At 42.3% G+C, this 25,037-nt stretch overlaps 2 protein-coding genes across 3 annotated transcripts; one reads left to right on the top strand and one right to left on the bottom strand.

Annotated features, from left to right (window-relative positions):
* The first annotated feature begins 2,649 nt into the window (after nucleotides 1-2,649).
* cstf3 (cleavage stimulation factor, 3' pre-RNA, subunit 3) lies at nucleotides 2,650-17,392 on the top strand. Of its 2 annotated transcripts, none has more exons than XM_023816774.2 (21): nucleotides 2,650-2,827; nucleotides 3,708-3,809; nucleotides 3,987-4,082; nucleotides 10,204-10,236; nucleotides 11,000-11,097; nucleotides 11,200-11,266; nucleotides 11,348-11,382; nucleotides 11,475-11,601; nucleotides 11,771-11,848; nucleotides 12,100-12,262; nucleotides 13,174-13,283; nucleotides 13,371-13,487; nucleotides 13,856-13,930; nucleotides 14,156-14,299; nucleotides 14,660-14,762; nucleotides 15,088-15,157; nucleotides 15,289-15,484; nucleotides 15,665-15,815; nucleotides 15,915-16,009; nucleotides 16,094-16,154; nucleotides 16,625-17,392. In XM_023816774.2, exons 1-21 carry the CDS (start codon nucleotides 2,801-2,803, stop codon nucleotides 16,822-16,824), a joined length of 2,148 nt encoding a protein of 715 aa, XP_023672542.1. In that variant the 5' UTR covers nucleotides 2,650-2,800; the 3' UTR covers nucleotides 16,825-17,392. The 2 variants fall into 2 exon arrangements, with proteins under 2 accessions (XP_023672542.1, XP_023672532.1); XM_023816764.2 differs by having other exon boundaries at nucleotides 16,622-17,392.
* On the bottom strand, nucleotides 17,393-24,384 carry tcp11l1 (t-complex 11, testis-specific-like 1). Its single transcript, XM_023816841.2, has 10 exons — nucleotides 24,108-24,384; nucleotides 23,109-23,275; nucleotides 22,747-22,879; nucleotides 22,377-22,497; nucleotides 21,507-21,727; nucleotides 21,007-21,143; nucleotides 20,541-20,731; nucleotides 19,843-20,024; nucleotides 19,065-19,237; nucleotides 17,393-18,727 (listed from the first exon to the last, which is right to left on the bottom strand). The coding sequence occupies exons 2-10, from the start codon at nucleotides 23,239-23,241 to the stop codon at nucleotides 18,501-18,503; spliced, it is 1,518 nt and encodes a 505-aa protein (XP_023672609.1). The 5' UTR covers nucleotides 23,242-23,275; nucleotides 24,108-24,384; the 3' UTR covers nucleotides 17,393-18,500.
* Between the last annotated feature and the right edge of the window lie 653 nt (nucleotides 24,385-25,037).

The raw sequence follows: 25,037 nt of genomic DNA, 5'->3' as shown, positions 1-25,037 counted from the left end.
TACAAAGGGCTGCATTAAAGACATTGTAAAACTAAGAGATTTTCTCCATCAGAGAGTAATTTTGCAGTACTCCAGCCAATATAACAAATACAAAACACAAAGCAACAGACACAGTTTATCCATCCATAAATGTGTGATGGATTAATTCATTCTACAAAAGATTAAATTAGTGCATGAATTACAGAATCATATTATATTTAATATCACACAATATGTGGCCCTGTATTGCATAAATGGTTACCGAACATGGGTTCATGGAATATGTTGAATAAACCAGGAAATAAATCATCCAAATACAGTGCTGTCAGAAAGTCTTAGTATGCTTGCTTAATTCAGTTAAAAAATGCTAATTTATTGTTTTTTTAACAGAAATCATTATTTGTTTCTTTTGTTTTTTTTTTTACAAAAATATATATGGAATTAGAATCAACCAGTAGTTTTAAGTAATAAATTGAAATCCAAATTAGAGTTACTGAAGTGCTAAGTTAAAAAGTTAATTGATAAGCAGTCTCATTGGGTGCTTTTTGATTAGTAACACCATTGCAATAACATAAAGCACCTAACATTTGTGTTTAGTATCCATTTGGGAGCCAATGACTACAATTGCAATTAATAAAAAAATGGCAAGAACAGAACTGAATGAGACAGTCAAAAAAAAAACAAAAACTGACACTTAAGAAGAAAATGTCTGTGCGGAAGATATGTGCAGATGTTACACATTGCTTGTCAATGGGCTTATGAAGCCAATAAATTTGTAACATTGTTACAAAATTAAGCCTCCCAAGACTTTCAGTGAGCACTGTATTGTTACTTTATCGCAATATTGCAGCTTAGAATAGTAATTTATGTTCCAGCCCCAGATCATGCTGCATTTTCTTATTGTTTTAAAAACTGAGGTCATCCTTAAACATGACTATTTTCAATGGCTATTTGTGGTGATTGTTTTTTTATTTATAGCCAGACCCCTCAAAAGAGAAAAAAAAAACCTAGAATACATATTACTACCCATTAATTAATTGTCTAAACGGTACATGAAATATAATTTTTATTCCAAGTATTGCCTTTACTTTACAAATATACAAGAATAACAAAGAATGCTCTTCTCTGTTCCACCAAATAGAAAACAGCTATCTGCTAAGTTTACCCTCACTTAAAACAGCCATGCATTAGCAGACAGCCTGGAAGCACAAGGCTAACAAAAGAAAAAAAACACAGGGTGTCACAGACATCACGTGCTGGGTGTAGCCAACTGGGGAACATCAGTAATCTAATCCTGCAGGCAACTGTTGAGAATGAACAGCTGAGAATAAACAGGCCTGGATTCACATGGATGGCAGGTGTAAACCACTTCTACTTCAATACCTAAAATGCTTTAGCATTTTGAACTACAGTATCTGAATATGGACTTTATATAGCAATTGTTGTTTAATATTCATACATTACCATCCATGTTTCAGTAACATCAAGCATAGTTACAATAGTGGAATAGTTGCTGCTGCAATGAAAATATTACCAGATTCTGCAAATAATACACCTTTTTGAAATTTTTATGTAAATTTAAATAGCTTACTTTAGAGTCTACCTTTTCCAAAATTGTGTTGTTTTTTAATTTTATTTTACATGTCATGGTATCGGCTATGGTTTATTCCTGCACATTTCTGTAGTGTGAAAAGACAGTTGCATCTCTATTTGAATAGCATATACACTCATTCGCAAGACAGCTGTGTCTACTGACCATACTGCAATGACATAACCGGCTGTGTAGGAGGATCTTCCCGGGAAGAGGACACTTCACACCAACATCCAGTTACGATTATGGCTATTACACGTGTGGTGGAGCCTACACGCGTAAAGCACCCGTCACACCTGTTTCCATCAATCAGTTGGCAAATGAAAATTTCTGTGCGCGAGTGACAACACTCTTATTAGTTTCCATTGTAGCACGTGTCTAAATGACTCACTCTGTGATCCTTTAATACAGTCTGTTCCTCCAGTTTCATATTTCCTTTGTAGTTTTTTGCCACCCTCTAGTGTTACGAAAATGTAGCCTATTTCTCGTCAGCACTTTCATGGACGCGCCATTCGATTCGTTATGTATACTGTTACACTGACTCATTAGATATTGCATGGCTTAGTATATTCGCTAATTCAAAATCACTGAGGAATTTAACTGGGAATAAGACTGATGAGTGAATGATATGAAGCACATATCTCTCCTTTAATTTACTGTTGTCGAGGGTTATTGTTGAAGTTACTAGTAATACATTGGAATAGTACAATTTCAAAGACACCTACCTTCAAACAAGAACCTAATTCAGATGCAATAGAGGCAATATGAATAAACTGACTCTTGTTTGTCTAACGACGTGTCTAACAGAAGTAAATATATAGGATATGTTTTAACGAAAATAATTGTTCGCTAACGATAACCATGTTCTTTTGAATGAATTACTTAAATAACGCCATCGCAAAATAGTTATATGTATTACATGACCTTTAGGATGTATTGCAGCTCGTTTTGTAGTCTGAAACTCGTGATCTGAATCAACAGCATCAGTTGTCGAAAGTTGATCGTAGTTAAGCGCTAGTGAATTTTATCTGCAGTACTCTGATTGGCCGATGCGAGGTGCTGTTTTTAAGCACCGTCGGTACTGAAATAGAGTGAGGCGCCATTTTATCCCAAATGCTCCTGCGGCAGCGTAGGCATGCAGCTGTAGTTGTTTTGTTTTAATGTGTGTAGGTTTTAAAGGTTTACTGGCTGTATATCGGTGGCTTCTTTTCTTACTAAAGTGCTCCAATAATGTCTGCGGAAGGATCGTCCGAGCAGGTAGGCGCCTTTGACGGGTTTTTTTCCCAGATTTTCTCGGTTTCTCCGCTATGGCACCGCCTGAGGCCTATATTCGCAACCATGGCGCGGCCTTGGCGGAGCGGGCACAGCACTTAAGTTCTGGTCAGTAATACGGGGTTACAGTTATTACTGTAGTCGTACTCCGCTTGTATATATACACATAATATAATATACATAATACCGGTGTTACGCGTGGCGAGAGCAGCGCGGGGCCGACCCGCACATTCTCCCTTCCTGCTCATGGCCGCCGTTTATTCTCTCTCCTTTATCGATCGCTTACTAAGAGTCGCTTTAGCGTTGTGATCCGGTTGGGTTTTTATCACCGGCTGGCTGCTGTATGATCCCCGAGTCCTCCGCGGCGTCCCGGCCGGCTTGTGTTTCAGGAAGCCAACTAGGCCGCGGCATTGGCCTCGGCCATGTAGGGGGCATTTCGCTAGGCGGCTCCCTATGATGCCCAGGTGCTTCCCTTTTCGTACTTTTTTTTTCTGTGCTACAGGGCTTTGCCGCCCAGCTTCCGCGCTCCTTGTCCTGCGGAACCTACTCCGCGATGCGTTTTCCGCTGAGCGGGGAGTTCAGGTCTAATCGTCCCGAGGTTCTTAATGGCCATCGCGTGTAGTTCCCTTACGGCCAGTGTACTCTAAAGTGTTTCTATGGGTTCTGAAACCTGTTATTTGCGTAATATCACGAAGGTTTTTTTTTTTCCTTTTTTGGGGGGGGGGGGAACAGCGTTTCAGGCCCAGAAAAGTGATTTCAGCTGGTTCAGTCTCTGCATGGTCATTTTGTCACATTTGTACCCATTAATCAGTTTTGTTTGTGTTGTCCCATGATGCAACACTGATCTTGCTGGCATCTTTTTCAGGCAGCGGAGTACATCCCCGAAAAGGTGAAAAAGGCAGAGAAGAAATTGGAGGAAAACCCATATGACCTTGACGCTTGGAGCATTCTGATTCGAGAAGCACAGGTTTAGTGACGCAGGATTGCATTTCCTTCTACCTGGGGTCACGGGTCAGGGGTGGGCCGTGTGTTTTTTGGGGGTGGGTGGCAGGGTGGCATATGATGGGCTCTACAAAAGGTGGGTGTGTCACACAGAATAGTCTGTGTGAAGAGTTAAATTGTGTAAATGCCCTCTGCTTTTTAGAACCAACCTATAGACAAAGCAAGGAAGACGTACGAGCGCCTTGTTGCCCAGTTCCCAAGTTCTGGCAGATTCTGGAAACTATACATTGAAGCTGAGGTCAATATATTTTTTTCCCTATATTTTCAATGTTGTGTGCATGGGTGTGTGTATCCTAACAGTATCAACAATGTGAATTTCACACTACTTTGACAAAATACAAAAAGGTTTTGGGTGATCAAGCCCCAAGGAGCTAAAGCTTAACCACCTCTTTCCACAGCAGATTGTAAATGTTTCTGGCATTCATCTGCCTATTTTACTGCTTTGCAGTTCATGGGGTCAAGTGCACAACAATGTTGCATGTTGGTTCTGCAACAGCATTAAAACTATTTTAATAGTATTGGAGTGCTTTAGCCTTTATTCACTTGTCGTGTCAATTTATTGCCTCCTGTGTCATTTCTTTGAGGTTTTTTTATTTATTTATTATTTTAGTAACCGTTTCAACTCCACACATGTTTAGCTCTCAAAGTGTAATAGCCAACACTTCTGCAGTTTTCAAACACGGGTCTTTGCAGTTCCTTTGACAAACTTGTTCTACTATAGCACCTTCAGCATTTTTCTCAGTACAGCATACCCATGTATCTACCCACACAATGTAGTAGTAATGTCAATGTGCATTCTTGTCCCTTTGATCAATGTAAAGCCTCCCTCCAACCAGCCGTGTATCCTGGGTTAATTCCTTTCTGACCTCTCACTTCTAGTGTGTGACACAGTCATATATTTACTTAAACTCTTGAATTTGTGCCAGCCTATTGTTAATGACGGCATATCTGATGGCATAAACCTTTGAAAAGCAGCTGTTTGAGTGAATATTCCTCATACATTTACTAGTCGATTGGATTGTTATATTTGAAAATTTATTGGCAGTCTTTCTAAATGAATAATTAGGCCTGTTCTGCGGAAAGTAGAAGGAACCTGGAGATGTTGAGCTGGTCAGGAACTGAGATTACTATCCCTGCTCACCATCCTTAAGTTTTGATTTGATTTTGCTCATAAGAACTGCTTTGTTATAAATACAAAGACATTGTTACATTTAAACTACAAAGGTGAATTTTTAATGATTAATTTAACTGTTGTATTTGTTTGGTTTGCCAAGTGTCTGATTGGGGATCATTTTAATTCCATATCAGATTTTGCTTTAAGTGTAAACCTTTATGCCAGATGGGCCTTGGTAAGTATATGGAAACTTAAAACCTTCAAGGGCTTTACTGGACGTTACTGGACAATTAAGCTTATCTGCAAAGGTAAGGCAAGTTGCTTTTCTCTGCATAGAGTGCATGCTTCTATTTACCTGACCCGTGTTAATCTCATGGGGGCCAGGAGAAAAGCAACTGGGCCAAACTCTAGTAACAATTCACATTTTTTTCTGAGGGTTCTCAAATTTTTGATAGTTTTTTTTTTTTTGAGAGTTTGTCATTGGTAAAATGATTTAAGAATGCTTAGAATACAGTTGTTCTTGAAGATTAGGACACAAAGCCCCCCTTCCCTAAAGTGTGTTTTGCTGATGGTAATGTCTAACCCATGTGCTGGTCGCTAGTATTTTTTGTGTGGATAGCTGTAGTTGGTACACATCTAAACCTGAATATTAAGAATGATTTAATGAAATTCATGGCTCTAAAAAGTTTCCTGGTTTGAGTTAACACTTGTTTTGTTACCACATCTTTAAAGACAGGAGACATCTCATTTTAAATGCCACAATAACCTTTTCATGGCCTCGGAAGAGCTGTTTCCTAAAATACAAGAGGCCGCTTGTATACGCTGATGCATCTCTTTGCACATTTCCCGTTTAATTGTTGCGATATCTGCTCGACTTTTACCCTAATACTTTTTTGCTACCTATGATGTATATAAGCTTCGGTATTAGTCCTCGTCAAGGACTTTTTCATTCAGTTTAAATCTTTTGCTCTAATATAAATGTGAGAAACAACTCAATTTTGTGTAATCTGTATACAATACAGTAGTAGCTAAACTGTTCCAATTTTACAATTCAAAATGGAATCTCTGCTCTGTCTAAAATGAACATGGATAGTTGGAGTTTAATTTTGAAGACTGATGTTAGTTTTTTATGGTTTTAAATCAGACTTTCTTATAGATCATGATGGGGAAAAAAGCATTTAAATCAAATTTAATTATTATAATCTTACATTAGCGCATCTTGTTAGTTTTTGGTGGTGTCTCAATTCTGGAGAATGAGTGGCAATCATGTTCCCTTCAAAACATGTCTAAGGTGTACTTAGAGTTAATTTCCCCTGGCAGAAATAACTTTAGATATGATCTTTCCTGTTTTGGTTAATGATGTGCATGTATTTCTCTTAAATGATTAAATATTCAATATACCATCACATATGCACATAATCATGAGTTTGATATGCATTAGGAAAGTTCTAAATGTGTCTTAGGGCATCTTCAGTGTTATTTGTTTGACAGTAAATATTTCTGAACTTTTTTTGTTTCACAATTTTTAAAAATATTTAGTTTTTTGCATCATTTGTTAGTTTTAACAAGAACAAAACTCACCTTAGAGTCCATTACATTTTACAGATTAAAGGATGTCTTTATCCTCATTCTATTTTGCATTTTTATGTGTGTAGTCGTATGTGTCCTTAAGGTCTTAACTGCAATGTCAGTTTGACGACGAGCTCTTCGCATGTTGGGTTCTCCGTCTCATCAGTCTCCCACCTTTTTGTGCTGTGGAGAAGCCCCATGCATGCATGATAGCTTTTCCGCATTGTGCATGACTTTATGGGAACTTTTGTTAGAATGCACAGCTGTTTTTTTTTATTTTTTATTTATAGGTTTAGAAGAAAAGTTTCAAAGTTACATGTAAAATTAGTTTTATGGTTCACAGCAATGCTGGGGTCAATCCAGGCATTTAATTGCCCAGTATTGGTATTGATTTATTTAATTTCCCGCATCCACCCTATGTGTATCAGTTGTGCAGATTGTGAGGTTACAGTAAGCCTGAGGCCCATGGCTTGAAACTACAAACCATTGAGATTTCAGCCATGCATAAATTATTTAAACTGAAAACTTAAAGTAGCTGAACAGCTACCTGCCACGTTTGCAATGCCATCCTTTTGAGAGGAGGCATCAACAGTGTTGTGAATCTTATTAGGTACTTGCAGATGGATGATAAGGAAGAATACAGCAAAATCACAAGGCTTACTCTGATGAATAATGCGCATATATATATCTAAAGATGGGCTCGGGATTTCCTATCTGCAGATATAAATATTAAATGCATCAGATGAGGGTACCAAAAAAGTATATTGGCACATCCCTATTTTTTATCTACACTCTCAAAGTCAACGAACTCTAGAGATGGACCTTGAATTGTACCTTCGCTGGGGTTTTTTTTTTTTTACACCTGAGCTATAGTCTCAAATCCATTCATCAATACAACTCTGTGTTCTGTGTACTGGAGCTTTTATTCTGTGTAGTTTTCTGGTTGCTACACATCCTTCCAAAGTGGGACTTAAGCTTTAGCAAATGCCAGACTTCCTATGCCTCCATAAGAACACACACACGCTCAGAATTATTGCGGGTCTGATTCTGAGTGTGGTGCAAGACACACATGAAATTCATCTTCCACACTAACCGCATTTTTTTTGGTGCTGCAATATTCTGTGAAATATGGGGATGTTTCAGAAATGCGTTGTAGTGTTTCCTGCCATGTGGTTTTGACCCAGGTAAATGTGTTCCTCAGCATCTTCAATACTTTTAATTGCACCCCCAAATCCAATTTTGCTGCCTCGTTGAGTTACTGCCAAGAAATGAAATTTGAATTATGACAGTGTAATAAAAAATTACCTCAATTCTGTACTTTGAATTATTGCATCTTGCTTTTTCTTTATGGTGTATAGTGGTAGTTTGCGGTGTGTGTGTGTGTGTGTGTGTGTGTGTGTGTGTGAGTATGATTGGAGGAGAACCCCACCTCCCAAACCCTGTAGTGATACCTTCATGGTGACGAGAGCAGCGATTTTAAAGTTCTCTGCTGTATTTGGATCTTGAAGCCCTGTTATGCTTTATTACTATAACTGCACTTTCAGCATATGGCTGTGTCTTATGTTAAATGTAGGTGTTGTAATTGGTGTGCTATTGTATAAAGCAGCCTGAAAAGCAATTGATGATTGCGATGTTGAAATGGCAGGTTCACGTGCTCAGTGCTCTTCCCTAACAGGAAGTGGAGCTGTGTGTGGCTGCCTTTGCATGAAACGGGGCAGCATTTACATAGCAAGTCATGGAGCTTCCCGCTAAGTTGCTTCACAGGAACAAGCAAATCATTGTGTCCTTTAACAAGGATGTCCGGCTTCTCTGTCTCCTGTACTACTGTAAGAGTCGCCAACCCTCGTACTTGCCCGTACATATATAGCTGCTCTCTGTTACCAAATGTAAAGTGCGTAACTGGCTGTAATTGTTTCTAAATATTGGTCAGTTTTGGTGAAGTAGTAAGTTTTTTTTTTTTTTTTTTTTGTAGCAATAATACTGACTGCGCTTTGCAATTGCTCTGATTTATTTATCCTTTTTTAAAAAAAAAAAAAAATTCAAAAATAAAATTTTATCCATCAGTTTTTTTTTACTTCCTATTAGTTTCCACATTTGTTACATTACATTTTTAAAGAGGTATTTTAAGGTAGATTATTCAGCATTTTGTTTTTTGAACATTGGCATGTCCCGTGGAAAAATACTAGTACTTGGCTTTTTCTAATAGTTTAGAAGTTTCCGCAAGTGTCTCAAGATAATCAAAATGTGTGAACTTTTTCTGACTTTGTGTTTCTGACATCTACGGAGGAAATTCTCTTCTGGTTTTCTTTGCCTGTAGTGTCTGACATTTACTGGTAAAAACAATATGTTTTCTCAAAGTGTTTTACAGTATCTCGTTCTGAGCACCAGGACTAGTGAAGAATAGATTTTTTTATTTTTGTTTTATTATTTTAAGTTATTGGCTTTGGCACTGTATTAAGTGTTAGTTTGCTGACCAAGCTTTGATTGTTTTGGTAAAACATTCTTTAAATGAGGAAAAAGCTATTCAAAATATAATGTAAAAAGTGCCCTGGAGCTTCCTGAAGAATACTATTTAGTTTCTAGTACTCTTTATGTGCAAGGTTTAATGGTACTGGCATCCCATCTGAGGTGTCTGTCTGTCCATGATAAGTGACATGGATGGATGGATGTTTTATTGGTGATGGAGACTGGGTTATCACTTTTCATTTTGGTTAGAATATCACTCTTGATGTTCTCAGAAGCTACAGGGAGCTGATATCATGTTATAACTCGTGCTGTTTATTCTGGTAACTTGTAGATTTGACTTCCTGGGGACCTCAGTTGCCTTGTGGGTAGTGGTGGGAATGAATGCTGGTGCCCAGGGGACATTGCTGACTGCGAGCTGGGGGGCTGCATCTGGCACAGCATCTCACAGCTGCTGAGCTCATCAAAACCTTACAAATCTTTGCCTGCTCCCAGATCACTTGTGACCCTGTAATCAGGCTGACACTGGTGCAATTTCACAGGTCAGTGGCACACCATGAAAAACTGTGATTTATCTAATTTCAAACACCAATCTAACCAAAATACAGCAAATTAAAACTAACATCTGGTTTGGACCTTAAATAAATAGTAAATTTCCTCTTTTTCCTAAAATAACCTGCACAATGCAGAAAGCTCAGGGCTTTTCCAAGTAAGGTGTATGTTGCAGTTTAAAGCTACTTATGCTACAGCAGCTTGTGTCTGTGTGAACATTTGTCATTTTTCAGTAACTATAAGGTTCCCATTTTCCTGAATGTGAAACCTACTTGCCAGAATAGTTTTCTGGTCCACAGCCGGAAAGTTCAACTGCTTGTAATTTTGTAAGCTGTTTTTTTTTATGTGCAGCAGTGAGTCCTTGAAAATTGAGGAGCATTGATATACTATCCTGGAATCTTGTCTTTTTAAGCAAAAAGCAATCTGTTCAGTTGTGGTGGTGGTGAACTGTTATGCTGCTCTTAGACATTAAAGAATTCTTCAGTCATATTGTCCTTTCTTTGTGAAAACGTTTTTGCCCAGCACTGTGTGAACTTCACCTTGTTGATCTGAGTGCGTGTGCGTGGGTGTGCGTGCATCAGCGGATGTGTATTCATTCTTTACACATGTAATGACAGCCTTAGCTTAGTGTATTAACACTTGATTTGCAATCTGTTCACAGATCAAGGCTAAAAACTATGACAAAGTTGAGAAGGTGAGTGGGATGCTGGTTGCGGATTAGGAGCAGGCTTCTGTGCTCTGTCAGTGTGTAGGATTGGCAGCACTCCCCTGCTGCTGCCCGTCTTAGAGGATTGTCCTGCATGGTCTGTAACCATCAGCAATCCGCAGAATGCCCACAAAGTGGAAGGGCATGCGGTTGCCGGCAAGCTTAGAAATGTCACCTGATACAGTCTCTGATCTTTGCACACAGAAAAATACGACAAATGCATTTATAATACATATAAAAAAAAAAGTAATTAATGCAGTTGATGAATGATGTTGGGGGCTTGTGTGGATCAAGTCTAGGCTGACAGGATCAGTCCCCATTTCCTCACACTGGAACTTGGTGCTCATACACAGATTTACATCTGGGATATTCTGGTGATTGTCAACAACTGCAGATTCGACTTCCCATCAGTTTAAAGCACAGAACTGGGCTGTTACTGCAAGCCCGTTTTTAAGCGGGAGTCTGGCGTTCCTGATTTTCAGACATTTGGCATCCATGTTTTCCATTATCAGCACAATCAATCATCTAGATCAAGTGCCTGCATGCATTGTTTTCCCAGATTAGGATTTAAGCAGTTTTCTTTGGAATTTTCTTGGAATACTTCTTTAGCCCAGCTTGGTGGTTAATTTAATAATCTTATAAATTGATATAGAGCCGTTCGTGTCCCCCATTCTGGGTACTCCTGCTCTGTCTGCTCGCTCTCCTGCGGCTGCTCTGAAATGGGCCTTGTTCTACACCTTTCCCCACTCAGCTCTTTCAAAGATGCCTCATGAAAGTGCTGCACATCGATCTATGGAAGTGCTACCTTTCTTATGTCAGAGAGACCAAAGGCAAGCTGCCAAGTTACAAGTAAGATGGCCACTCTTTTCTGAGAATCCATGGTGCTCATTGTATTCCCATATACACAGTGTCAGATGTCTTTTTGTGTTAAATCGAATTCCATTGTTCCAGAGAAAAGATGGCACAAGCATACGATTTTGCCTTGGATAAGATCGGAATGGAAATCATGTCCTATCAGGTACCATAGTCATGGTCAGTTACGGTTATCTTCATGCCAAACTTTTATGTCGGATCTTAATTGTGTCCAATTTCTTGTCAGATATGGGTGGACTATATCAACTTCCTGAAAGGAGTGTAAGTAGGTTTTCAGTCATAGTTATGTGAAATGACCAGTCTCTTCGTGATGATTGGGGGAAGAGCTGACAGTATATACCCCATATCCTCAGTGAGGCAGTGGGTTCGTATGCAGAGAACCAGCGCATCACAGCTGTACGAAGAGTCTACCAGAGGGGCTGTGTCAACCCCATGATCAACATTGAGCAGCTCTGGAGGGACTACAGCAAGTATGAAGAGGTAGGGCCCCCTCTCTGAGTGGGCTGTTGGCTGCTATCTTGGGTCTGAGTAACACAGTACGTCCTAGATATTTTGTGTAGCCTAATTATTTGTATGAGGCTTGATTATTGGTGGGAAAAGTCATGAGAGAATTTGCGAGAATGAATGTTTTGAAAATGTTTTGTTTTAGGGCATTAATGTGCATCTTGCCAAGAAAATGATCGAGGACCGTAGCAGAGATTATATGAATGCCAGGAGAGTGGCTAAAGTGAGTAGTCTTCTGGGTATTTTTTTCAGTGATCATTTAAAAACATTTATGTGTAATTATCTGTTGTTGAGCATTGATTTTTCCTAGTGAAGTGGGCCTGTTTTATTACTGTTCTTAACCATGTGGCCATGAGCTGATGGTTTAAATTATCTTAATGTCACAGGCCGCAAAAGTACATTTCTGGAGTCATAATCCAGGAATGGCGAATGGGGCTTTAAAAGGTATTGAGGCCCATTGCTCTGTGCATGCAGGAGTATGAAACTGTGATGAAGGGTCTGGATAGGAACGCCCCATCAGTACCCCCCCAGAACTCCCCCCAGGAAGCCCAACAGGTGGAGATGTGGAAGAAGTACATCCAGTGGGAGAAGAGCAACCCACTGCGTACTGAGGACCAGACACTCATTACCAAGAGGGGTAGGCTGCGTACTGAGGGCCAGACACGCATTACCAAGAGGGTTTGGCTGCGTACTGAGGGCCAGACACGCATTACCAAGAGGGTTTGGCTGCGTACTGAGGGCCAGACACGCATTACCAAGAGGGTTTGGCTGCGTAGTGAGGGCCAGACACGCATTACCAAGAGGGTTTGGCTGCGTACTGAGGGCCAGACACGCATTACCAAGAGGGTTTGGCTGCGTACTGAGGGCCAGACACGCATTACCAAGAGGGTTAGGCTGCGTACTGAGGGCCAGACATTCACTGCCAGGAGGGGTAGACTGTGTACCGCTGTTTGAAAACCTTATGGATGATACACTAATGTTAAGTTTATATCTGTGTGCTGTCCTTAGCCAACTTTTTGTCATTTGGAAAAAGGGTATGAACGAGCTCGCATGTAGGTCAGAATAACATGAATTTTTATTAACAAGTTATTTGAATGTGGATTTTTCTTCTTGAATCTTTCAGTTTTTCTGTATTCCAAATATTTGCAACGCTCCATTCTACAACAGTTGAGCCCAAATAAAGGTCCTTCAGCAAGCGTGTTGCAAGTTTAATACATAATAAAGATGTTCCGAGATGGTTCGGTGGGGTCATCGATTTGCTGTTGCTCTCGTAACCATGCGTTTTTCTTATGTAGAGTTGTAGAGTGAAGCTCTGTGGCACTCTGCTCCCATCCGCCAGCAGTGAGATCATGGGACTGAATGTGTGCTGTCATTAAAACCTTTGACTATTGCACTGTTTAGTGCTGCTCCCCACAAATGCTTGTTTATCACATGACCATCACGCACACCCATGAACATGTGAGATGCTGAAGAGCAGATAAACCCCAAAGCGTGTTTGCAAGCGACACCCCCCACATCCCTGTAAGTGGCTGCTTCTCCCACCCACAGTTATGTTTGCGTACGAGCAGTGCTTGCTGGTGCTGGGCCACCATCCCGACGTTTGGTATGAGGCAGCGCAGTACCTGGAGCAGTCCAGCAAGCTGCTGGCTGAGAAGGGGGTATGTGTTCCCCGCCGAGACTCCCGATGAGGCCATGCTTTATAGGCCAAGTGTAAACGGGTGCATTGTCCCTCCCCGCCCGCGTAGGACATGAACAACGCCAAGCTGTTCAGCGACGAGGCCGCCAACATCTATGAGCGAGCCATCGGGAACCTGCTGAAGAAGAACATGCTGCTGTATTTCTCCTTTGCTGACTATGAGGAGGTGAGATTTCTGCTTATGCCCAGCTGGGGGAATCTGTGTTCAAGCAAATGACTCTTTCCAGCAGTTCAGCATATTCGCATGCAACCAGTTACTGATAGTCTGGTTTAAACATGAAGCCGTACAGAATGTAGTTGTAAGTACGTCAAGTAGAACTTTATACCGAAATCGAAATTATTTCTAAGGTTACAATTTGATATGTCAGTTGCAATGACCCGAGTACATAGTATACTACATCTTTGTAACATTTCAGTGTTCCAGTTGGGTGTTGTGTGTTTTTACCTATTCGCTAAATGATGTGGATTCCTTAACTGTATAACCATACAGTTATGAATAACAAATACACCCCCCCCCCCCCCCCCCCCCCCCAGAGCCGGATGAAGTATGAGAAGGTGCACAGCATCTACAACCGCCTCTTGTCCATAGAAGACATCGATCCAACATTGGTAAGATGCTTGACCAAGTCCTTCAGATCATGCTTGTTATTTCACAGTCCTCTATACACCTGGATAATCAATCACTAAAAGCATGGCCATGTGTGGAAGGCCACATGATTGCTGGGTAGATTTCAAGGTGTTAAAATGCCATTTTCCATCTTATCTGAAGACATTTAAAACCTTAGATATTAGGACCTTCAGTGCTTCAGTGTAAATTACCTCGTTTCATGGCAGGTTTACATTCAGTATATGAAGTTTGCAAGAAGAGCTGAGGGCATCAAATCAGGCCGGACGATTTTCAAGAAGGCGCGGGAGGACGCGAGGACACGCCACCACGTCTACGTGTCTGCTGCCCTCATGGAGTACTACTGCAGCAAGGTGATCGTCTTTTGCAGGCCCGTCACCTCTGAGGGCCGCCTGAGCAAGATGCCTCACGCCCCAGTGGCAGGGGCTGCATGTCCTGGGGGGTCCGGGTGAAGTAATTTTGTGCTGGGCTCAGGAAGTATACATGGCAGGCCTGCTCTCACGCTTCTCCTCTAGAGGCAATCACTGGAGTAAAACCACTAAAGGCTGGTTCATAGCACATCCACAGTAGGTTTGGACCAGTCCTTAAAAGTGGAACGGGTGGTGTGTATGAGCTGTCTCTCAGTGTGGTAGGTTTCAGTGATAGGCTACAGCGGAGCATCTCTTAGTGGTTTTCTGTTCCTCTTTCATTCCTTACAATTTTGTGTTATACAGGACAAATCGGTGGCCTTTAAGATATTTGAGCTTGGCCTGAAGAAATATGGAGACGTTCCAGAGTACATACTGGCATACATTGATTACCTCTCTCACCTCAATGGTAAGTTGCCATATCATCATCTTGGATCAATCATGATTGCTTCAGGTCAGGTCCAGCATTCATGTCCGAAATTTGCACAGAGCTGGGTGTCTGTATTTCATCTGGCATGGACCCAGAACCTAGCCTTGCTCAGCCGATGGTAGATCATTTTGCCGAAGGCTCTGATTTGTCAGAAAGGCTGTCACTCATGTTGGTGGGGGCAGTAAATAAGAGCGCTTCCTCCTCTGTAAGCCGGGAAGAGCAGGAGGAGAGTAACACCAAGCGGAAAAGGCCGGGCATGTTAGACAACACGTTTATTTTTCCCTGTCATGATCCATCCCAACAGAGGACAACAACACAAGAGTTCTGTTTGAGAGAGTTTTAACATCTGGAAGCCTGTCACCCGAGAAGTCTGGGTAGGTGAAGCTCACAGCACGTCTGATGTATCACTCACTGACTGCTTTCAGTACAGAGGTTAACTTAGCATCCCCTAGTGGTTCCCTGTTGATATGGCATCTAATATCTGCTGTTTGTGTGTGTGTCGCAGGGAGGTTTGGGCCAGGTTCTTGGCCTTTGAAAGCAACATTGGTGATTTAGCAAGTATCTTGAAGGTGGAGAGAAGACGATTCACAGCCTTTAAAGAGGAGTATGAAGGCAAGGAGACGGCGCTGCTCGTGGATAGATACAAGTTCATGGACCTCTATCCCTGCTCTGCCAGTGAGCTCAAAGCCCTGGGCTATAAGGTATAAGCCTTGTGCCTCGGGCCTCAGTCTGCAACCATCAGTATGTCTCTGTGACCTCAGTTTCACCATATAGGGCGTGATCACATGACTGTTGAGCTCTCGGTCTGTCCCTTGAATATTCAAAAAATAAATCGGTTCCAACCGCCTTTGAACATACCCTCTGCCTTTTCGTTTCCTCAGGACGTATCTCGTGCCAAACTCGCATCTCTAATTCCGGAAGCGGTGGTAACGCCGTCTGTGCCGACGCTGAAAGACGAGGCTGACCGAAAACCTGAATACCCGAAACCCGACACTAATCAGATGATCCCCTTCCAGCCGCGCCACCTGGCCGGTGAGTCACCGTGGAGTTAATGACCGCAGATGCGTGGTTTCATTTCCCAGGGCTCTCAGGCAGACCTGCTGTAACATCATACCTCTGCCCCGCATGTAGCACCAGGATTGCACCCTGTTCCGGGCGGCGTCTTCCCCGTGCCCCCTGCTGCTGTCATCCTCATGAAACTGCTGCCTCCGCCCATCTGCTTTACGGTCAGACACGACACCTTCCTCCTCTCACGCTGAACGCTACGGACGCCGCGCCAGGAGATTTACATGCTGATTTGTTCTGCACAGGGTCCCTTTGTGCAGGTGGATGAGCTGATGGAGTCGTTCCGAAGATGCACACTTCCAGATAGTGAGTTTGATTGTTCACGTCTATCTGAACAGTTACTGGGTACAACAATGCATGATTTTGCAGAAATTGGCACACAGAACTGCTGCCTAAGTGAGATATTAAAGCATTAATCTATCATGCCCTTATTTTAACCTCACTGTGTTAAATTCTCTTCATGTATAATATGACAGAAGATTTGAGCCAAAGATTTTGAAAGGGCTGGTCTGCTCATCTTTGAATCGTATGACACGGCATCCTGCAGTTAGAGCCAGTGTTTAACCCAAATTTCCTTTCTGCTGCAGAGAAGCAGCTGCCTGAAAGCTTTGCCCTTTTTTTTGGGTTATGTATTATTATGTGACTGCTTGTTCAATGTGACCACAGCAGTCCTACTGAGTAACTCTGGAAATGCCCTGAAACAGCCCTCCAGTGAGGTGTTACACAGGCTGTGTTTAGCCACGGTGCCCCAACACTGCCTCTGTTGTGCCCAGCAGTGGAAGCCGCCGTGGAGATCATCACCGGAAGGCAGCCAGAGCTCGCCGGCGAGGGAAACGGCCCTGTGGAGAGCAACGCCATCGCTAGCAAGGCCCTGAAGAGGCCCAACGCCGACTCGGACGAGGAGGAGGACAAGGGCACTGCCGCGCCCCCCGTGCACGACATCTACCGGGCGCGGCAGCAAAAAAGGATCCGGTAAGCTGGAGGGCGGGGCGCCCTGGACCCAGCTCACCCCACGGGATTTGAGTAGCTGTTCAAGACCCAGCCATCATCTGGCACGAGGGCAGGCCGCTGAGAGGGACCATCAGCAGCGTCTGGTGCCGCCCGAGCCGGAAGCCTGGCATCTCATAGATCAGTTTTTCCCCAATCCAGTCCTCAGGAACCCACAGCCATTCCACATTTTTGCTCTCCCTACCAGACAGTCCACATTTTTGCTACCAGGAGCTGGGAGGGAGCAAAAACATGGACTGTCTGTGGATCCCTGAGGACCAGATTGTGAAACACTGTCATAGATGAAGATTACTTGACAAGGACATTTCAGAGTCTGTATGCTATTCTTTGCATCGAGCTTTTTTATTTTATTTTTTTTAACAGTTTCTTTTTAAAAAGACAGTGGCTTATTCTGTACAAATTTTTAAAATCACACACCTTGGTTTACACCGCGTTGGCCATCTCTGTGTAGTTCTGAAGCTGGTGGCAAGGTTGATTCTTTCCTGTCAAATGGAGCAAACTCAGTTCCTTCCAATAAAAAATGGAAAAAAGCTCAATGTGGTTGCATGTTTTTATTTTTTACGCTGGTTTAAAAGCCTCATTCGTATTATTCGGGTAAGCACTCCAGGCAGTGTCCATACAGTAAGAAATGGCAATGCACCCTCACCTGCATTGTAGATAAACAATATAAAACATACACTAAGCCTCAGGATAGCATTGGGCAACGTGCAAAATAATGTGCAAAAGTTATACAAATCAAAAAACTGGCACATGATGCCCACGTAACCACATCATTGAAACATATTCATATTACATAGGCCTCAGTGAAACAATTCTGAACTCAACATAGCCAATACATTTTAGATGGTTGGTATTTGATAGTGGATTGTGAGAACTTCATGTAGTCCAACTGAAATGTATAATTTTAAATGTACAATTTTACCAACACCTCTGAATTCCTGTGCTCACCTGGGAGGACACAGCATCCACTTACTGTTTTTTTGTCTTTTTTCAAGGTTTCATCACTAATTTTATAAATTCATTTATACTTAAGCTTTATGGGACACTGAAGTGGAGGTTTATTGTTCCTTGAATGTTTATCAGTGAAGTGAGTGGATCTGTTTTGTGTGTTGTGACACTGTTACCCTTCGTTTTTAGATCATAGGATTCTGAACAATCCTCTTCAAATTAGCAGCAAAATCTCCAAAACAGTTGTTCCACCAAAGTAAAATATGTAACTAAATGACAGTGTTTGTTTGTTTGTGCACCAGGGTAAACACCAACAGGCTTAGTTCAAATGGTGTGCATAACTAATCCAGTCCTGAACTTAATGTACAAAGCACCAGTCCACACCACTGATGGGATTCTGGACATGGATCAAATCTGGCAGCCTTATATGATGCAGAAACCGGGATCACCAAGTAAAATTATTTTTGTTAGTTCATACATTCTGATTAAAATATGGCACCACAATGCTGCTATAACTACATTAAAAAGCTTGGACATGTTTTAAATAGACCATGTTTCTGGTGTTAAGCTAAATTTAGTAAGAACTATTAGGAGTGCTACACTGTATTAAGCTGCTGTTTTTCTCTTTAGTAACAGTGGAGTTTTCCTGTAGTTGCTGATTGGCAATTCTCAAACACTGAGACTGATCCATGCCACTTAGCCTATTGAGGTCCCCGTCCTCGCCGCCTCTTCCAAGACGTCCTGCAGGATCTTCTGGTAATATGGGGCAAACACCAGCTTGTTGTAGTTGACCAGGCGGCTGAGCTTCACTGCAATCCCTTCCAACTCCTTTTGAATTGGTGCCAAGCCCCCAGGCAGAGGTGGAATAGACCTTTGGGAACTGGATTCCAGAAATCCCAGCAGGAAGGTGTGGATACGCGAGTCTGGCACAGGGGAATGTTTAAATATAATACATGTAACATTTGTAATGGTTAGATCATTGGTACTAACTCTACCACTCATTAAATGTTAATATGGTACAACTACTACAGTAACACCTTGCAATAAGACTACCCTTATAAAGGGTTTATGAATGGTTTATAATAAAGTTAAATTGTCTAATAATGATTTATAAAATGTTACTTATGGATATTATATATGGTAATTATAAGCAGTTTTTTTTTTTATTATTTTTGAGTTACTACCATTTACAAGTGGCAACAGGGAGCCTTATTGTAAAGGGGTACTACTACTGCAGTAATCACCAGAAGAAAAATGTACCGATAAGTTTGCGAATGGAGTTGTCTGGACATCGGACTGCAGTGATCTGACCCTTCAGGGCACGCTGGCCATCAGGGGAGAGCGGAGAGAAGCTATGCTGGACCAGACAGCTTGCAACCTCTGCGCACATCTTCTCTGCTATGGTGGAAAAGACCTCCTCAGCTTCAAAGGAGCTGGAGAGAGACAGATAAATTTAAACAAATGCGTCCATTAAATTTAAACACACCTTAGAAGGGAGTAAAAATACAATACTGAACTTCTTTAAAAATCCAGGACGAGAGTCTAATTAATAAACTTACCACTAGGGGGCAGCTGCTTTGTATGAATCATTTTTAACCAACTCGAGGAGCACTGATATGACTGGACGCTGGTGGCCTAGTAAGCTATTTTTTCACCAATGTCTCACTAAGGTATGACATTTTTATGAAATACTTATGTAATACCAAAACAGATTGCTAACCCCTTGGGTTTCTTGCTGTTGGACCCTTTTGAAATATTAACTGGATTTCTTAAGTCAAATAAGCTGTTGCATATGTGAGTGCAACCATACTGCAGCTGGCTGACAGTGAGAGGCAGCCAGTGCCTTAGGCTGCTTTTCACCCTCAGGATCCTGAAGACAGCTGCCAAGCTGATCAAATTTCCAGATATGATGATAACTGATATATTTTATAACACAACATGACACACCCAGCCTTACAGAGCATCTGCTTTATGAATTCTTTGTTTCTGACTTGCTTCGCTTGGTATTTCTCTAGTAAGGTGTGTGCCTTGCTCTTACGGAGAGTGCATTGCCGCCAGCAGCACCAGGGCGGCGCTCTTCAGCCGCCTCATGAGGTCGGGCAGACCCGTCAAAGCGGCGCCAGCACTGTTGTAGACAACGAGCAGCACTGCCGCTGTCACGCCCAGCTGCTCCAGCTCCAGCTGCATCTCCTGAAAGCGGCTCTGGTCCATCAGGAGGGTCTGTAACCCGCACAGGGTGGGGGGGGGGGAGAGAATCATCCTCTGTAATTTCCTGATTACATGATATGATGCAACACTCAACAAATACACATAAACATGTAGCTTAGCCAAAAAAATACTTGCACGAGTTTTGTGCAAATGACCTAACGATAGAATACTGGCTAAGCTTAATCTCTAATTAGACACCTTGTATGAGTCAAACTTGCCATGTATTTACAAAGAAAGTTCAAAAGCCTCTCTTTTTGTTTCCTTATTACAATTTCAACTGTGTTTATAATAGCACACCAGAGTTTACTAGCTGAGTATCTGGAATGTGCTTGCATCCCTATTTCACAAATCTCTTACATCAAATATGGCTTCTTGACCTTTGGCCTCAATCATCCTCCTTAGAACTTCCTTTTGAGACACCAAACTAATACACACACAAACTCTTGTGCACTACAGTGTAACCAGAACACTTAAATGGACCCTGATTCTTATGCTGAGCTCTCCCGCTATCTGTGGCCTGTCGTGTACCTCAGGGAAGGGCGCGGCAGCATGGTCCCACTTGAGCAAACGCAGGTAAGCATGATTATGTAGGCTGAGGGGGGGCAGCATAGAGGCTCTGGGGGCAGCAGCCTCCACCCCAGGGCCCTGCTCCTCCCACCTGCAGTTGAGCAGGACTTTGGCTGTGTCCTGAAGCCAGTTCTGGGTGAAATCGAGGGCATCTGAAAAGAGCAGCATACTTCACGGGTCGTTCCAGGAATCTGTACATGGAAACAACACTGGTGCAAAACAACTGTTTACTGTGGTAACACAATCATAATGGAAGTCACTGCTAAATATTTTACTTTCAGGATTAAATATTTTGAAAATATTACACTAGTTTAGTACCGATGGCTTTAGTGGGTCAATAACAGCTGGACAGCAGCATTTTGCATTCTGATTGTGATTTCTCACGTCTGAAAAGAAGCACGACTGACAAAAAGCAGAAGTTCCTCACTAGGCTGTTTATCGAGGAACTCCTGGAATTTTTTCCGCTCATACTCGACTGACTGCTGCACGAGGTGTGGCCGGATGCTGCTGACGGCAAAATTGGCCATGTCAATCTTCATCAGGTCCAGCACTTGGAAAATGGCCCTGTGTCGCCAACCACAAAATGACCATTCAATCACATCTTACACATCAGACAAATCTCATAACATTCATATAATGCAAAGGCAACAAGAAAAGTGATCATGCTGTTTTTTTTCAATGTTCTTGCATGTACTCATGACCATAAAGTCCATCTATCTTTCCATTTTCCACACAGGTCATCCATCCATGTGTCCAGGAACACAGTAACAAAAATCCATAAAAATAACTAAGGTAAGTTTTATTATAGTATTAAATACTCCAAACTGTTTAAGTTAACCAGAGATGGCGAGAGAGTTTAAAAACACACAAAAAGCATCAGGAAGAACTGCTTATGCTGTTGCAATCATTCTTGTGACACTGTCATACCTGAACAGGGGCACAATGCCTGTGATGGCCCGCAGCTTCTGAATCTCCTCATCTCGAGATGGGGCGCACAACATCCCCATCATGCCAATGATGAACTCAGCCACATTATTGATGTCCAGGGTGCCTTTCTCAGCCTGCTGCTGGATCAGGGCCAGGTCGAGTCCCTCCTCGATCTGGTTCCGCAGGCGCCTATGTCCTGGCAGCAGGAAGGACAGCAGCGTCTGTGAACGGCGGAGGGTGGGTAAAGGTGTCGGGTAAGAGGGGGGTCACCTGGATTTGGGTACAGAGATGGAGATGGAAAAGGTACCTGCTCACTGACCACAATGCCTGGCCCTTCATCACCGCAGCCTATATGTGTAACTGGATGTCGCCTTGGTGACAGGTACAGCGGGGGGTGAAATCTGAGCGATTAACCTATAGCTTCTCTCAATGGGGAGGAGATGCCAGGTTTCGCCTACCAACCAAGCACATTTGCACTAACAGCCTGTGGATGCCCTCACTCTCACAGAAAAGTCAGGATTAACCCTGATCTGTTCATTCTTTCTCCAGGCTTCCAGGTCACCCATTAGACGGTAAGATAGATGCCATTATCTCTATACAAAAAATCAGTTTACTTTCCTTTGTCTTTGTAATACTGCCACAATACTTTCACTTTTATTTAGTTCCCTCTACTTTTAACCTACCGCTTTTAATTTATTAAAAAGATTGCACTCTTATTTAGTTATTACTTGCATATTGATTTCATACTCTATTCTGTGTTCTGCAGTTCTGTGTATTTTATTATTATTTATTACATTGAATGATCTCTATGTATTAACTTGTGTTGCCAATTATAATGACTATAATATACGATGCTGGAGGACAGTGCACCTCCTTGATCTCTCCCAGAAGCTTGATGGCGTGGTCATACATCGGCGGGTCCTCCTTCAGCTGAGCTTCCAGGCAGTCCCAGAATGCTCTGTGCATTATGTCCTTCACTCTCTTCTGCAAACTAGTGGGACATTTTATTGTCCATAGATATCGTTCGGCATCAGATGCCACAATAACAGCAAAGAATTTTAAATACATACATAGCAGAACTTGTGGTGGCAGAAACTATGAAACCAAGATTAATTTTACCGTTTATCATTCACCTATATTATTTAAATTATAACTAACTAAACCCTAATAACTAAAGCCTACTTCAAATGTTTCTTCATGCAGAACATTTCTGACCCTTTCTGGTGTCTCCAAGCCTTACCTGCCCTCTGCAGGCTGTGTGGGCTTCACCTGAAAGCTGCCATTCACCACGATCTCATGGGCCAGGGCCAGGTTGGTGACGCCTTTAGCAGTTTCCATTAACTCCTCTACCGACACGAAGCGGGGGGGGCTGGCTGTGAGGGACACGCAGACATCACATGAGATGAACACTGAGCCACAGACAGGAGCAGCAGGAGGTGGAGGAGACCACACCACATGGATTAAGGACCTTTGATATGTGATATACACTACGGAAATAGTTTGATTTGCTTGGGTCATGGCTACTCTTCTGCCAGGTCTGTAATGCACAACAGTTTCAGACAACAGTTAAGCTGTGATAAGGTATGTGAGAGTACCGCTTACAGTGCGGCGTGCTTTGGCGATCCCTCTTTCTGAGGGACTGCTCAGACGGCTCATGGGCATCAGCGCCCCCCACAGCCTGGCCGGAGTCTTTCTGTTGCTCTTCTTCACTGGGCTTATCAGTGGAGTTTGGCATGCTTGTCTTCTGCCAAGGAATGCTGTTGACAAAACTGAAGAAAACACAGGGTCCTTCTACAGCTGATCAATGTATATCGTGTTTATGGTATCAGATTATTACACTATCATACATATGCAAATACAACTATAATAAAATATTTCGAAACTTAACAGTACACTGCCTGCAGTTACACACACTATTTGGCATCTCCAGCATGATATTACACAATTAAGTTATTGTATATGCTCCATAAGCTACATAACTTACAAATATTGGTATACTACAGAAACGTAGTAATATCCATCCATTCATCACCGTAACCGCTTAATCCCAACTGGGGTCGCGGAGGGGGGGGGGGGGGTGCCGGAGTCTATCCCGGGAACAATGGGGGCAGGCAGGAACCAACCCTGGGCAGTCATCAACACACCGCAGGGCGCACACACTCACACTCACAAAATTACGGGGCCAAGTTAGATTCGCCAATTAACTTATCGTGCACATTTTTGGACTGTGGGAGGAAACCGGACCCCCGGCGGAAACCCACGCGAACCCGTTAGGCATTAAGCGGTTACGGTGATGGATGGAAAGTAGTTATAACGTTCCCTATATTTATCATTAACAAAATAAGCAAGCAGTTTCATACTCTCTGTGTAGCATTCACATTATTAATATCGTTATGGCGTCTATTACACTTTTATAATGGAGAATTTATAACCCTGTAAGGATATTCATTTCAAATCACTTGTAAGAAAGTGCTGGATATTATGGACCGATGGAACATAAAATATAAATCCGGTGCCTGCATCAAGTACGATGAATCCCTCAATGAAAAAGAGCTTCGCTTTACCATACGAGAGCTATGTCGCCCGTTTACCTTTACTCACCTCTAAATTTGGGAGCGTGATTCAATAATGTCCACGCCTATAGTCAGCTAGACTGATGACTGGATGCCTGCAGATTTCGGCGGCAGAAACGCCTCACAGCCGCCGACAGCAATCAATCGTTAGCGGTCAAATTATGGTAGAGGACTTTATAGGTATCCATGTGCCCTTTGCCACAATATAGCCTAAAGCATTAAATATATAAATAGCATCGCCCTCCTTCATATGTTCTACATGCTGCCATTTCTGTTTACGGAAGTGATCAGTTTGACTCTTGTAGTTTTTTGCTCGGAGTCTCGGTGTTGCTTGAAACGAGAACTGAACTACAACTACCGGAGGGCAGCTGATCGTCCGGCCAGATTTCCGCTCATCGCAGGGGGATTTTTTATTGCAGGGGGCAACGGCGTGGCTAGGAGTCTTCAGAGTGGAAGTGGACGACGCCTGCAGTGATTATTAACGTAGACTCCCAGCTTCATTGCACTTAGGACAATGGCTGTTGTCCAGTTGACCTATCAAATGAGGGGATGGTAAATATTCAGCTCGGCATGTAAAGATCCCGGACAGGCTCTTCAGATAAAATGTCAGCACATTTTATAAACGCAAAAAAATTAGCAATTACCGCGAGTAATTAGAATTGAATAGCATTACGACATTGTCAAACTCACTTTTAAAATTTAAATCCATATATGCCGTATGTGGGGCATAACTGTGTATTGATTTATACAATCACTTTTCATAATTTGATACTAAACTTGTGTAGATTTTGTTGGACAAGCTAACCATCTTATGTGGAACTGAATGAAATACAGGGTATGTATGAGCAAAGCAGGACTACAGTTAAGTATGGATACAGCAGCTATAAAATACCATACATTCCGTATGTTCAGTTTTTCAGATCCTCGCAAATTTTAGAGCTTTAAACATTCACAGTAT

Source organism: Paramormyrops kingsleyae, chromosome 11 (assembly GCF_048594095.1).
Source record: "Paramormyrops kingsleyae isolate MSU_618 chromosome 11, PKINGS_0.4, whole genome shotgun sequence".
Taxonomy (NCBI): domain Eukaryota; kingdom Metazoa; phylum Chordata; class Actinopteri; order Osteoglossiformes; family Mormyridae; genus Paramormyrops; species Paramormyrops kingsleyae.
This window is presented reverse-complemented; position numbering and strand designations above follow the sequence as displayed.

Bases quoted from the DNA above. Each gene is read 5' to 3' on its own strand.
- tcp11l1 (XM_023816841.2), bottom strand. From the start codon at position 23,241: ATGCCAAACTCCACTGATAAGCCCAGTGAAGAAGAGCAACAGAAAGAC. The intron at 21,728-22,376 runs GTGCACTGTCCT...CGCCGTTCACAG, and splicing joins TTCTGGGAGAGATCAAGGAG to ACGCTGCTGTCCTTCCTGCT. The intron at 21,144-21,506 runs GTATGACAGTGT...TTGGCGACACAG, and splicing joins GGCATTGTGCCCCTGTTCAG to GGCCATTTTCCAAGTGCTGG.
- cstf3 (XM_023816764.2), top strand. From the start codon at position 2,801: ATGTCTGCGGAAGGATCGTCCGAGCAG. The intron at 2,828-3,707 runs GTAGGCGCCTTT...CATCTTTTTCAG, and splicing joins CGGAAGGATCGTCCGAGCAG to GCAGCGGAGTACATCCCCGA. The intron at 16,155-16,621 runs GTGAGTTTGATT...TGTTGTGCCCAG, and splicing joins AAGATGCACACTTCCAGATA to CAGTGGAAGCCGCCGTGGAG.